The sequence below is a fragment of the Prionailurus viverrinus genome, chromosome E2, assembly GCF_022837055.1.
Source record: "Prionailurus viverrinus isolate Anna chromosome E2, UM_Priviv_1.0, whole genome shotgun sequence".
Taxonomy (NCBI): domain Eukaryota; kingdom Metazoa; phylum Chordata; class Mammalia; order Carnivora; family Felidae; genus Prionailurus; species Prionailurus viverrinus.
Genome location: NC_062575.1, coordinates 55,809,901 through 55,823,129, shown reverse-complemented (window position 1 = coordinate 55,823,129; position 13,229 = coordinate 55,809,901). Strand labels below are relative to the sequence as shown.

The following is a 13,229-nucleotide window of genomic DNA, read 5'->3' as shown; positions in this document are numbered from 1 at the left end:
TCTGCGTTCTTACATAGCAATTTTACCTAAACTCTGGCTTTCACATTTCCTGAAGACATTCTACTTTGAGTTCCCAGACAGTGATTTGACCATTTTGAACGGTTCATTCAGATCATAAAACTCTTGGAGAACCCAATGAAATGTACATCACTACTGAAGATGCTCAATGTAAAATATCAGCACTATGCTGAAAAGCTTGTCCATAATTCTCCAAGACAGCTTAACGTTAATAATGCTGTTCCAGGGCGCCTGGGTGGCTCAGTCGGTTAAGCACCCAACTTCGGCTCAAGTGACAGAATCAAAGTTTGTGAATTAGAGCTCTGCATCAGGCTCTCTGCACAGAGCCCACTTCGGGTCCTCTGTCCCCCCACTCTGCCCCTCTCCTGGTCACTCTCTCTCAAAAACAAATAAACATTTAAAAAACAAATAGGAACACTTGGGTGGCTCAGTCGGTTAACCATCCGACTTTGGCTCAAGTCATGATCTCATGATCTCATGGTTTGTGGGTTTGAGCCCCACGTTGGGCTCTGTGCTGACAGCTCAGAACCTGAAGCCTGTGTCTCCCTCTCTCTCTAACCCTCTACCAGTTGGATTCTATCTCTCTCTTTCTCCCTCAAATATTAAAAAAAAAACAAAACAAACCCCCCCCCACAAAGCTGTTTCCAAAAAAAGTCTAATTTATTCCCAAATCCAAGCATACTCTCACCTCTTCTACCCCAATTTAGCTTTAGAGCTCACAGCTGCCATGCAGAGCAGTTACAAGTACCGTGTCCTTCACGTTACCCCCAATGCCACTCCTCTGGGCTGATGCCATCGCCTTGGACCTTCATAAGCAGTCACTCCCTACACCCTTCATCCTGATATGTACTTTTTGAGTTGGCCTCCATTAAACAGACAACATTAATGCCAAAAGGCTGATGGTTTTAACATCTCATGTTGTTACCCACTCTAATGATGATCTCGGTGTCTTTGTTTTTGAGACATAGGAGAGAGAGAGAGAACAAACAGGGAAGGGGCAAAGGAGAGGGAGTCGAAGTCAGACGTTTCACCGACTGAGCCACACAGGTGCCCCAATCTTGGTGTCTTTGAATTTACCTCAGCAGGTATTTTGTTTCCTTCCAAAATAGAAAAAAGCATTATTTTTTGCCCATCTTCAGAAATTCAATAATTTTTATACCCTGAATGGTTTCCTCATGCTCGATACTGACATAACGAAGATTAAGTACGGAAAGTGGAGATCAATCAGACCACGCAGACAGGATCATCCTACAGACAGTATATACTGTCTATACTGATGTATATCCATCTCTGTAGTAGACACGGAAGAAAATAGGAACACTGGGTACAGCACAAGCAATGAAACTCTCTAGATACATTTGAATGTAGAAATACGTGGGTGGCTGGCTCAGTCAGTTGAGTGTCTGACTTTATTTTTTTTTTTTAATGCTTTTATTTTTGAGAGAGAGACAGAGTGTGAGCAGGGGAGGAGCAGAGAGAGGGAGACACAGAATCTGAAGCAGGTTCCAGGCTCTGAGCTGACAGTGCGGAGCCTGCGTGGGATTCTTTCTCTGCTCTTCCCCACTCACTGGCTCTAATAAACTTTAATGTTTTTTATTTATTTTTGAGAGACAGAAAGAGAGACAGAGCATGAGCAGGGGAAGGGCAGAGAGAGAGGAGACAAAGAATCCGAAGCAGGCTCCAGTCTCTGAGCTGTCAGCACAGAGCCCGATGTGGGGCTCGAACTCATGAGCATGAGATCACGACCTGAGCCGAAGTCAGACGCTTAACTGACTGAGCCACCCACGTGCCCTGCTCTAATAAACTTAAAACAAAACAAAACAAAGAATCTGACAAAATGTAAAAGGCTGAGAAAAATGTTTGATTTGGTAAGGATTCCAATTTCTGATCTCCAGCAAATAAGGGAAGTGAGCCATCCTGCATTAATTGTCCACCACACCACTGAATAAGGTAAGAGAAGGGTTTAGGCACAGGAACTGGAGGGGTTGATCTAGAGATCACAAGAAAACCCTGAGGCTTGGTGTTGTGAAGAGAAGGGCCCTTCTAGGGAATTACCACCATATGAAGGGATGACCAGAGGGTAAGCCTGAGGCTCTGAGGGGGAGGAGCCACAACTAGGGGAAAAGAAGGAAGAATATCCACCATAGAAAAGACAAACCAGTGAATTCAGGGGGCAAATAAAAAAGAAAAAGGGCCTTACGAAAACTCCATGGACACAAAAGGACCGAACAAGATGTAGAAGCAACGTACAGACGGAAAGCCCGATCACGATGGATATGAGGAGATACTCTAACTCGGTATCAGCTAAATGACGTTAAAACAAGAAACAGCCCAATGGCCTATCATATGGGCCAGGAGAAACCTGATCAAGGCATACAAGGGTGGGTCCTTGAGCCTTCTCACGCCAGAGCACGGATTCTGTAGCCCATCAGAAGAGTCTATGGTTTACTTAGTCACACTAAGTACGCTTGTGTCCAGGGATCAGGGAAGCCCGCTCCTGTGTAGTCACCTCTGAGAAATTCTTACGCCTGCCCCCACGGCCATCACAGCGTTAGTTGTAGAAACCGGGAGAGCACGGGGCATGCGGTCCACCCACCTGGGGATGGGTAGGGTGGCAGTTGAATAATGCCCCCGCCCCCCCACCCAGAGATGTCCACGCATCTGCCAGGTAACAAACAGTCACTCACCTGGATGCCACTGATGTGGGAGCTGAGCCTCCCTTATCCATGGCTCCTCTTCCTTTTCCATCCTGAAAATCATCTCTGGCCTGGGAATGGGGTACCCTGTTCGTGAGAAAGAATATCGGATTTGTATGTGGTCTTGGGCTTTACAGCCCATTCAGTGAAGCTTTGCATCGGCTCCTCGGAAAAGTCAACATCTTTTACTTAGGAACGAAGTACTATTCGAAAGGGCCCTAAAGGAACGACCAGACAGGGACAAATCAAAGGCAAACAGATTACATACTTCATTTGCCCTGCTGCGTCCCACAACAAGGAGGGAAATCTTGACGAGGTCTGTCCGAGATTCCGGCGGGGGTCGGGGGGAGGGAGAGGGGTGCTCACCCAGGGAGAGGAGGTGGCTGCAGATCTCCAGCATCACGTCCCAGTACAGGCATCTCTGGGCGGGGCCCAGCTGCTCCCACTCCTCCCTGCTGAAGTCCATGGTCACATCCTCAAATGACACTGATACCTGTAACATCGAACCCCAGGTCAATGCGAAATTACTCCTTATTGGAAAGAGGTCACCTGCAGACCTGTTCTTAATGATTTTTTCCCCATGATGTACATGGCTCTCCACTAACCACCCACTTAATGTTGTATTTGGGGGGATTAAAACTTTTTAGAAATACCCTGCAATCTTACTACATACTCGTGATATTGTGGTTAGTTCCAGCTGTCTGGCATAGAGCTCTTAGAACACTTGAAAAAATTTTTGGCACAAAAACAGACACTCAGATCAATGCAACAGAATAGAGAACCCAGAAATGGACCCACAAACATATGGCCAACTCATCTTTGACAAAGCTGGAAAGAATATCCAATGGAATACAGTCTCCTCAGCAAGTGGTGCTGGGAAAACTGGACAGTGACATGCAGAAGAACGAACCTGGACCACTTTCTTACACCATACACAAAAACAAACTCAAGATGGAGGAAAGACTTAAATGTAAAACAGGAAGCCATCAAAATCCTCGAGGAGAAAGCAGGCAAAAACCTCTTTGATTTTGGCCACAGCAACCTCTTACTCAACACGTCTCCGGAGGCAAGGGAAACGAAAGCAAAAATGAACTACTGGGACCTCGTCAAAACAAAAAGCTTCTGCACAGCAAAGGAAACAATCAACCGACAGAATGGGAGAAGAGATTTGCAAACAACGTATCAGATAAAGGGTTAGTATCCAAAATCTATAAAGAACTTATCAAACAACACCGAAAACATAATCCAGTGAAGTAATGGGCAAAAGACATGAATAGACACTTCTCCAAAGACGACATCCAGATGGCCAACCAACACATGAAAAAATGGTCCACATCACTCATCATCAGGGAAATACAGATCAAAACCACAATGAGGTACCACCTCACGATAAAGGCTTGAGGAAGAAGATGGTGGCATAGGAGGATGCTGGGATCACCTCGTCCTGCTGAACACTTAGATTCCACCCACACCTGCCTAAATAACCCAGAAAACCACCAGAACACTAGCAGAACGGATTCTCCAGAGCCAAGTGTAGACAAGAGGCCCACGGAAGAGGGTAGGAAGGGCGGAGAGGCGGTGTGCACTACACGGACTCGGGGGAGGGAGCCAGGGCAGAGGGGCAGCCCACCGGCCAAGCAGAGACCCTGAGTCTGGCTTGCAAACACGGAGGGGCTGGATGGAGTGTGTTCGGACAGCAAGCGGGACTTAACATCTGGAAGGTTATAAGCTAACAGCTCTGCTTGGAGAAGGACAATGGGAGGGAGAGTTGTTGACCCCCAGACGACAGAGCTCAGTTTGGCAGGGAACAAAGGAGCTCGCCAGTGCCATCTCCCTCACCCATCCCCCAGCCAAAATCCCAAAGGGAACCAGTTCCTGCCAGGGAACTTGCTTGCACCACTCAAACATCCAACGCTGTACTTCTGCGGATCCATCCCTCCAGTGGCGGGTCTGATTCCCTCCCGGTGCTGCAGGGCCCCTCCTGAAGCGGATCACCAAAGGAAAAGCGAGCTGAGCCTGCCCCTCCTGCCCCCATGCACCTTGCCGATCCACCCCAGCTAATAAGCCAGATCCCCAGCACCACAAGCCTGGCAGTGTGCAAGTAGCCCAGACGGGCCACGCCACCCCACAGTGAATCCCGCCCCTAGGAGAGGGGAAGAGAAGGCACACACCAGTCTGACTGTGGCCCCAGCGGTGGGCTGGGGGCAGACATCAGGTCAGACTGCGGCCCCACCCACCAACGCAAGTTATTCAAGACAGCACAGGGGAAGTGCCCCGCAGTCCCGCACCACTCCAGGAACTATCCTAAATGATGAAACGGATGAATTCCCCTCAAAAGAATCTCCAGGAAATAACGACAGCTAACGAACTGATCAAAAAGGATTTAAACAATATAACAGAAAGTGAATTTAGAATAATAGTCATAAAATTAATCGCTGGGTTTGAAAACAGTATAGAGGACAGCAGAGAATCTATTGCTACAGAGATCAAGGGAATAAGGAAAAGCCAGGAGGAGCTTTTAAAAATGTTATAAACAGCTGCAAAATAAAATGGAGACAACCACAGCTCAGATTGAAGAGGCAGAGAATAGGTGAACTAGAAGATAAAATTATGGAAAAAGAGGAAGCTGAGAAAAAGAGAAAAAAATCCAGGAGTATGAGTGGAAAATTAGAGAACTAAGTGATGCACTAAAGAGAAATAATCTATGCATAATTGGTATTCCAGAGGAGGAAGAGAGAGGGAAAGGTGCTGAAGGTGTACTTGAAGAAATAATAGCTGAGAACTTCCCTGATCTGGGGAAGGAAAAAGGCATTGAAATCCAAGAGGCACAGAGAATTCCCTTCAGACGTAACTTGAATTGATCTTCTGCACGACATATCATAGTGAAATTGGCAAAATACAAGGATAAAGAAAATTCTGAAAGCAGCTAGGGATAAACGTGCTCTAACATATACAGGGAGACCGATAAGACTCGTGACAGATCTCTCTACTGAAACTTGGCAGGCCAGAAAGCAATGGCAGGAAATCTTCAATGTGATGAACAGAAAAAATTGCACCCAAGAATCCTTTATCCAGCAAACCTGTCATTTAGAATAGGAGAGATAAAGGTCTTCCCAAACAAACAAAAACTGAAGGAATTCATCACCACTAAACCAGCCTTACAAGAGATCCTAAGGGGGATCCTGTGAGACAAAGTACCAGAGATACCGCTACAAGCATGAAACCTACAGACATCACAATGACTCTAAACCCCTATCTTTGAGTAATAACACTGAATTGTAAATGGACTAAATGCTCCAACCAAAAGACACAGGGTATCAGAATGGATAAAAAAACAAGACCCATCTATTTGCTGTCTACAAGAGACTCATTTTAGACCTGAGGACACCTTCAGATTGAAAGTGAGGGGATGGAGAACTATCTATCATGCAAATGGAAGTCAAAAGAAAGTTGGAGTAGCCATACTTATATCAGACAAACTAGACTTTAAATTAAAGGCTGTAATAAGAGATGAAGGGCATTATATAATAATTATAGGGTCTATCCATCAGGAAGAGCTAACAATTATAAATGTCTATGCACCGAATACGGGAGCCCCAGATATGTAACAATTACTCACAAACATAAGCAACCTTATTGATAAGAATGTGGTAATTGCAGGGGACTTTAACACCCCACTTAAAGAAATGGATAGATCATCTAGACACACAATCAATAAACAAACAAGGGTGAATGATACATTGGATCAGATGGACTTGACAGATATATTTAGAACTCTGCATCCCAAAGCAACAGAATATACTTTCTTCTCAAGTGCACACGGAACATTCTCCAAGATAGATCACATACTGGATCACAAAACAGCCCTTGATAAGTATACAAGAATTGAGATCGTACCATGCATACTTTCAGACCACAATACTATGAAGCTTGAAATCAACCACAGGAAAAAGTCTGGAAAACCTCCAAAGATACGGAGGTTAAAGAACACCCTACTAAAGAATGAACGGGTCAACCAGGCAATTAGAGAAGAAATTTAAAAATATATGGAAACAAAAGAAAATGAAAATACAACAATCCAAACGCTTTGGAATGCAGCGAAGGCAGTCCTGAGAGGAAAATACATTGCAATCCAGGCCTATCTCAAGCAACAAGAAAAATCCCAAATACAAAATCTAACAGCACACCTAAGGGAAATAGAAGCAGAACAGCAAAGACACCATAAACCCAGCAGAAGAAGAGAAATAATAAAGATCAGAGCAGAAATAATAAAGAATCTAAAAAAACCTGTAGAGCAGATCAATGAAACCAAGAGTTGGCTTTTTGAAAAAATAAACAAAATTGATAAACCTCTAGCCAGGCTTCTCAAAAAGAAAAGGGAGATGGCCCAAATAGATAAAATCATGAATGAAAATGGAAGTATTACAACCAATCCCTCAGAGATACAAGGAATTATCAGGGAATACTATGAAAAACTATATGCCAACAAACTGGACAACCTGGAAGAAATGGACAAATTCCTAAGCACCCACACACTTCCAAAACTCAATCAGGAGGAAATAGAAAGCTTGAACAGACCCATAACCAGCGAAGAAATTGAATCAGTTATCAAAAATCTCCCAACAAATAAGAGTCCAGGACCAGATGGCTTCCCAGGGGATTTCTACCAGACATTTAAAGCAGAGATAATACCTATCTTTCTCAAGCTATTCCAAAAAATAGAAAGGGAAGGAAAACTTCCAGACTCATTCTATGAAGCCAGTATTACTTTGATTCCTAAACCAGACAGACCCAGTAAAAAAAGAGAACTATAGGCCAATATCCCTGATGAATATGGATGCAAAAATTCTCAATACGATACTAGCAAATCGAATTCAACAGCATATAAAAAGAATTATTCACCATGGTCAAGCGGAATTCATTCCTGGGCTGCAGGGCTGGTTCAACATTCACAAATCAATCAACATGATACATCACATTAATAAAAGAAAAGAACCATATGATCCTGTCAATCGATGCAGAAAAAGCATTTGACAAAATGCAGCATCCTTTCTTAATAAAAACCCTCGAGAAAGTCAGGATAGAAGGAACATACTTAAACATCATAAAAGCCATTTATGAAAAGCCCACAGCTAACATCATTCTCAATGGGGAAAAACTGAGAGCTTTTTCCCTGAGATCAGGAACACGACAGGGATGTCCACTCTCACCGCTGTTGTTTAACATAGTGTTGGAAGTTCTGGCATCAGCAATCAGACAACAAAAGGAAATCAAAGGCATCAAAATTGGTAAAGATGAAGTTAAGCTTTCACTTTTTGCAGATGACATGATAGTATACATGGAAAATCCAATAGACTCCACCATAAGTCTGCTAAAACTGATACATGAATTCAGCAAAGTTGCAGGATACAAAATCAATGTACAGAAATCAGCTGCATTCTTACACACTAATAATGAAGCAACAGAAAGACAAATAAAGAAACTGATCCCATTCACAATTGCACCAAGAAGCATAAAATACTTAGGAATAAATCTAACCAAAGGTGTACAAGATCTGTATGCTGAAAACTACAGAAAGCTTATGAAGGAAACTGAAGATATAAAGAAATGGAAAAACATTCCGTGCTCATGGGTTGGAAGAATAAATATTGTCAAAATGTCAGTACTACCCAAAGCTATCTACACATTCAATGCAATCCCAATCAAAATTGAACCAGCATTCTTCTCGAAGCTAGAACAAGCAATCCTAAAATTCATATGGAACCACAAAAGGCCCCAAATAGCCAAAGTAATTTTGAAGAAGACCAAAGCAGGAGGCATCACAATCCCAGACTTCAGCCTCTACTACAAAGCTGTAATCATCAAGACAGCATGGTATTGGCACAAAAACAGACACATAGACCAATGGAATAGAATAGAAACCCCAGAACTAGACCCACAAACGTATGGCCAACTAATATTTGACAAAGCAGCAAAGAATATCCAATGGAAAAAAGACGGTCTCTTTAACAAATGGTGCTGGGAGAACTGGACAGCAACATGCAGAAGGTTGAAACTAGACCACTTTCTCACACCATTCACAAAATAAACTCAAAATGGATAAAGGACCTGAATGTGAGCCAGGAAACCATCAAAACCCTAGAGGAGAAAACAGGAAGAGACCTCTCTGACCTCAGCCGTAGCAATTTCTTACTTGACACATCCCGAAAGGCCAGGGAATTAAAAGCAAAAATGAACTATTGGGACCTCATGAAGATAAAAAGCTTCTGCACAGCAAAGGAAACAATTAACAAAACTAAAAGGCAACCAACGGAATGGGAAAAGATATTTGCAAATGACATATCAGACAAAGGGCTAGTATCCAAAATCTATAAAGAGCTCACCAAACTCCACACCCGAAAAACAAATAACCCAGTGAAGAAATGGGTAGAAAACATGAATAGACACCTCTCTAAAGAAGACATCCAGATGGCCAACAGGCACATGAAAAGGTGCTCAACGTCGCTTCTCATCAGGGAAATACAAATCAAAACCACACTCGGATATCACCTCACGCCAGTCAGAGTGGCCAAAATGAACAAATCAGGAGACTGTAGATGCTGGAGAGGATGTGGAGAAACGGGAACCCTCTTGCACTGTTGGTGGGAATGCAAACTGGTGCAGCCACTCTGGAAAACAGTGTTGAGGTTCCTCAAAAAATTAGAAATAGACCTACGCTATGACCCAGCTGTAGCACTGCTAGGAATTTACCCAAGGGATACAGGAGTGCTGATGCATAGGGGCACTTGTACCCCAATGTTTATAGCAGCACTCTCAACAATAGCCAAATTATGGAAAGAGCCTAAATGTCCATCAACTGATGAATAGATAAAGAAATTGTGGTTTATACACACAATGGAGTACTATGTGGCAATGAGAAAGAATGAAATATGGCCCTTTGTAGCAACGTGGATGGAACTGGAGAGTGTGATGCTAAGTGAAATAAGCCATACAGAGAAAGACAGATACCATATGTTTTCACTCTTATGTGGATCCTGAGAAACTTAACAGGAACCCATGGGGGAGGGGAAGAAAAAAAACAAAAGAGAGGTTAGAGTGGGAGAGAGCCAAAGCATAAGAGACTCTTAAAAAATGAGGACAAACTGAGGGCTGATGGGGGTGGGAGGGAGGGGCGAGTGGGTGATGGGTATTGAGGAGGGCATCTTTTGGGATGAGCACTGGGTGTTGTATGAAAACCAATTTGACAATAAATTTCATATATTTTAAAAAAATTGTAAAAAAAAAAAAAAGATACCACCTCACACCTGTCAGAATGGCTAACATTAACAACTCAGGCAACAACAGATGTTGGCAAGGACGGGGAGAAAGAGGACCTCTTTTGCACTGCTGGTGAGAATGCAAACTAGTGCAGCCACTCAGGAAAACAGTATGGAGGTTCCTCAAAAAATTAAAAATAGAACTACCCTACGACCCAGCAATTGCACTACTAGGCATTTATCCATGGGATACAGGTGTGCTGTTTCGAAGGGACACATGTACCCCATGTTTATAGCAGCACTATCAACAATAGCCAAAGTATGGAAAGAGCCCAAATGTCCATCAATGGATGAACGGATAAAGAAGATGTGGTCTATATATACAATGGAGCATTACTCGGCAATCAAAAAGAATGAAATCTTGCCATTTGCAACTACATGGATGGAACTGGAGGGTATTATGCTAAGCGAAATTAGAGAAAGACAAATATGACTTCACTCATATGGGGAATTTAAGACAGAACAGATGAAGGGAAGGGAAGCAAAAATATAAAAACAGGGAGGGGGACAAAACAGAAGAGACTCATAAATATGGAGAACAAACTGAGGGTTACGGGAGGGGTTGTGGGAGGCTAAATGGGTAAGGGGCAGTAAGGAATCTACTCCTGAAATCATTGTTGCACTATATGCTAACTAATTTGGATGTAAATTAAAACAAACAAACAAAAGAACCTTGAAAACTTTTTAACTTTTTTTAATGTTGATTTTATTTTTGATAGAGAGAGTGCAAGCAGGGGCAGGGCAAGGAGACAGGGAGACACAGAATCTGAAGGAGGCTCCAGGGTCTGAGCTGTCAGCACAAAGCCCGATGCAGGGCTCGAACCCATGAGCTGTGAGATCATGACCTGAGCAAAAATTTGATACTCAAGTGACTGAGCCACCCATGTGCCCCAAACCCTTGAAATTTCTTAAGTGAGGAAGAGTGATAAAGGTGTCTCTTACTATGTTGATGAGGTGAGTTTTAGGAATGGGGGGCTGGTTGCCAGGGGAACCAGAGCAGTGACTGGAGGGTTAGAACTGACCCCCAACCTCTAGGGAGGGGAGAAGGGCTGGAGGTGGACAATGGCCAATCACCGATGATTTCGTGCGCCCTGCCTGCGTCATGAAGCCTCCATAAACACCCACAAGGGCGGGGTCTGGACAGCTTCCCGACTGTGGAACCAGATCCAGTCCCCAGGGCACCCTTCGGGGCCTCTGACTGGGGACAGAAGCTCCTTTGGAATCTCACCTGATGGATCTCTTCATCTGGCTGTTGATTCTTATTAGTTAATATCCTTTGCAGCAAACGGGTATCGTAGTAATGGTTTTCTGAATTCTGGGGGCTACTCCTGAAAATTAACTAAACCCAAGGCGGGGATCCTAGGAACCTCCGAAGGCCATTGGAGTTTTGGTTGGCATTTGAAGTTGGGGGAGAGGGGCTGCCTTGTAGGGTGAGCCCTTACCCTGTGGGATCTGACCCTATCTATGGTTAGACAGTGCCAGAATGGAGTTCAATTTGATAACAAAAGGGGCACCTGGGTGGCTCAGTTGATTAAGCGTCTGACTCTTGATTTCTACTCAGGTCACGATCTCACAATTCATGAGTTTGAGCCCCACGCCAGGCTCTGTGCTCACAGCACAGAGCCTGCTTAGGATTCTCTCTCTGCCTCTCTCCGCCCCCCCCTCTTACTCATGCTTGCTCTCTCTCTCAAAATAAATACACTTAAAGAAAAAAAGAAATTTTTTAAATGTTTATTCATTTTTGAGAGACAGAGACAGAGCATGAGTGGGGAACAGGCAGAGAGAGAGGGAGACACAGAATCTGAAGCAAGCTCCAGGCTCTGAGCTGTCAGTACGGAGCCCGACCTGGGGCTTGAACTCATGAACTGAGAGATCATGACCTGAGCCGAAGTCAGACACTCAACCGACTGAGCCACCCAGGTGCCCCAAGAAAAAAAATTTTTTTTAACGTTGAGAACAAAAGACCCCAATAATCAGAGCAACAGCTAACTGACAAGATGGGTTCCCTCATGGCAAGGGAGAGAAAACAGAAATTTTCACCAGGCCAGATGACCCTGAAGAATAAAAGCACGGCCTGTGGCAATGGGCCCGCACAAAATTCAGCAAAATTCACGGGAAGACACACGGTATCGTGCTCCTCCTCAGCCACCACACCCTGGAGCCACTGCCGGAAACGGAGGGCTGGGTCCTGCTTGTTGTCTGCTCCTGAGGTTGAAGTCTGGGGTCTGACCACCCTCGACAAGGGGACAAACTTGCGGGTTTTGCCTATTTAAGCCTAAACCTTCCCCTCTGGAGTGGGCTTTCCGTTCACAGCCGAAGGCTGTGATCTCCCCAGTCTGCAAATCGTGGCAGCAAAGCTTCCCCTTGCCTGTGACCAAATCGTGGCATCCCAGGAGTTTCTGCTGACAAACTGCAGGACACCCAGCTGGTGTCACAGGGAAATGAGTGGCTGTGGGGAAAAATCTCCACACATTTGGTGACCAGGAGAGTCAGAGGCGCCATGTTCTGTGTGGGTAAAGGAGCCACACAGGAGAAGCGATTTCCCTTTACAACGGGGACTGTGAGGGCACCTGGGTGGCTCAGTCAGTTGAGCGTCACAGTTCATGAGTTTGAGCCCTGCATCAGGCTCCGAGCTGCAGTGCAGAGCCTGCCTGGGAGTCTCTCTCAAAAATAAACAAACTTTCAAACAAAACGAAACAGGTCATACTACTCTGAGCAGAAGCTGACCTCTAGGAAGAGTAGGCATGAAGGCATGCACGTGAGTGCTGAGGGTGGAAGAACACAAAAGATGCCAGGCGCCTGGGTGGCTCAGGCAGTTAAGCCTCTGACTTCAGCTCAGGTCATGATCTCAGGTTCATGGGTTCGAGCCCCACATTGGGCTTTGTGCTGATGGCACCCAGCCTGGAGCCTAGGGCCTGCTTTGGATAGTGTGTGTGTGTGTGTGTGTGTGTGCGCATGTGTGTGTGTGCGCGCGCGCGCCCCACTCCCACTCTCTCTCAAAAATAAACATTAAACTTTTTTTTAATCAAAAAAATAAAATAAAGATGCTCAATGGCAACCTGAGCAGACTCTGAGGTAGTGCTTTTTTTTTTTTTTCTGGACCAAGTTCCACTGTATGGGTGGAGGAAGGGGGATCCCCTCACACCACCAGGCGGGATCCCTACAGTGGGGTGGCCTACAGCTCAATTCTGACACCATC

The 13,229-nt window shown here is 44.6% G+C and overlaps 2 protein-coding genes across 5 annotated transcripts in view; one reads left to right on the top strand and one right to left on the bottom strand.

Annotated features, from left to right (window-relative positions):
• The window catches only part of LOC125152807 (cytoplasmic tRNA 2-thiolation protein 1), a 51,458-nt gene that overhangs the window by 22,593 nt on the left and 15,636 nt on the right, over nt 1–13,229 (bottom strand). For all 4 annotated transcript variants that reach the window (XM_047835246.1, XM_047835245.1, XM_047835243.1 and 1 more), the window contains 2 exons: nt 3,081–3,207; nt 2,706–2,801 (listed from right to left, as the gene is read on the bottom strand). In XM_047835246.1, coding sequence (XP_047691202.1) covers nt 2,706–2,801; nt 3,081–3,133 — 149 coding nt within the window. In that variant the 5' untranslated portion in view covers nt 3,134–3,207. The remainder of the gene's footprint in view (nt 1–2,705; nt 2,802–3,080; nt 3,208–13,229) is intronic.
• LOC125152808 (uncharacterized) overlaps nt 1–13,229 on the top strand; it is a 32,542-nt gene that overhangs the window by 18,163 nt on the left and 1,150 nt on the right. The gene's annotated exons all lie outside the window — the stretch shown is intronic.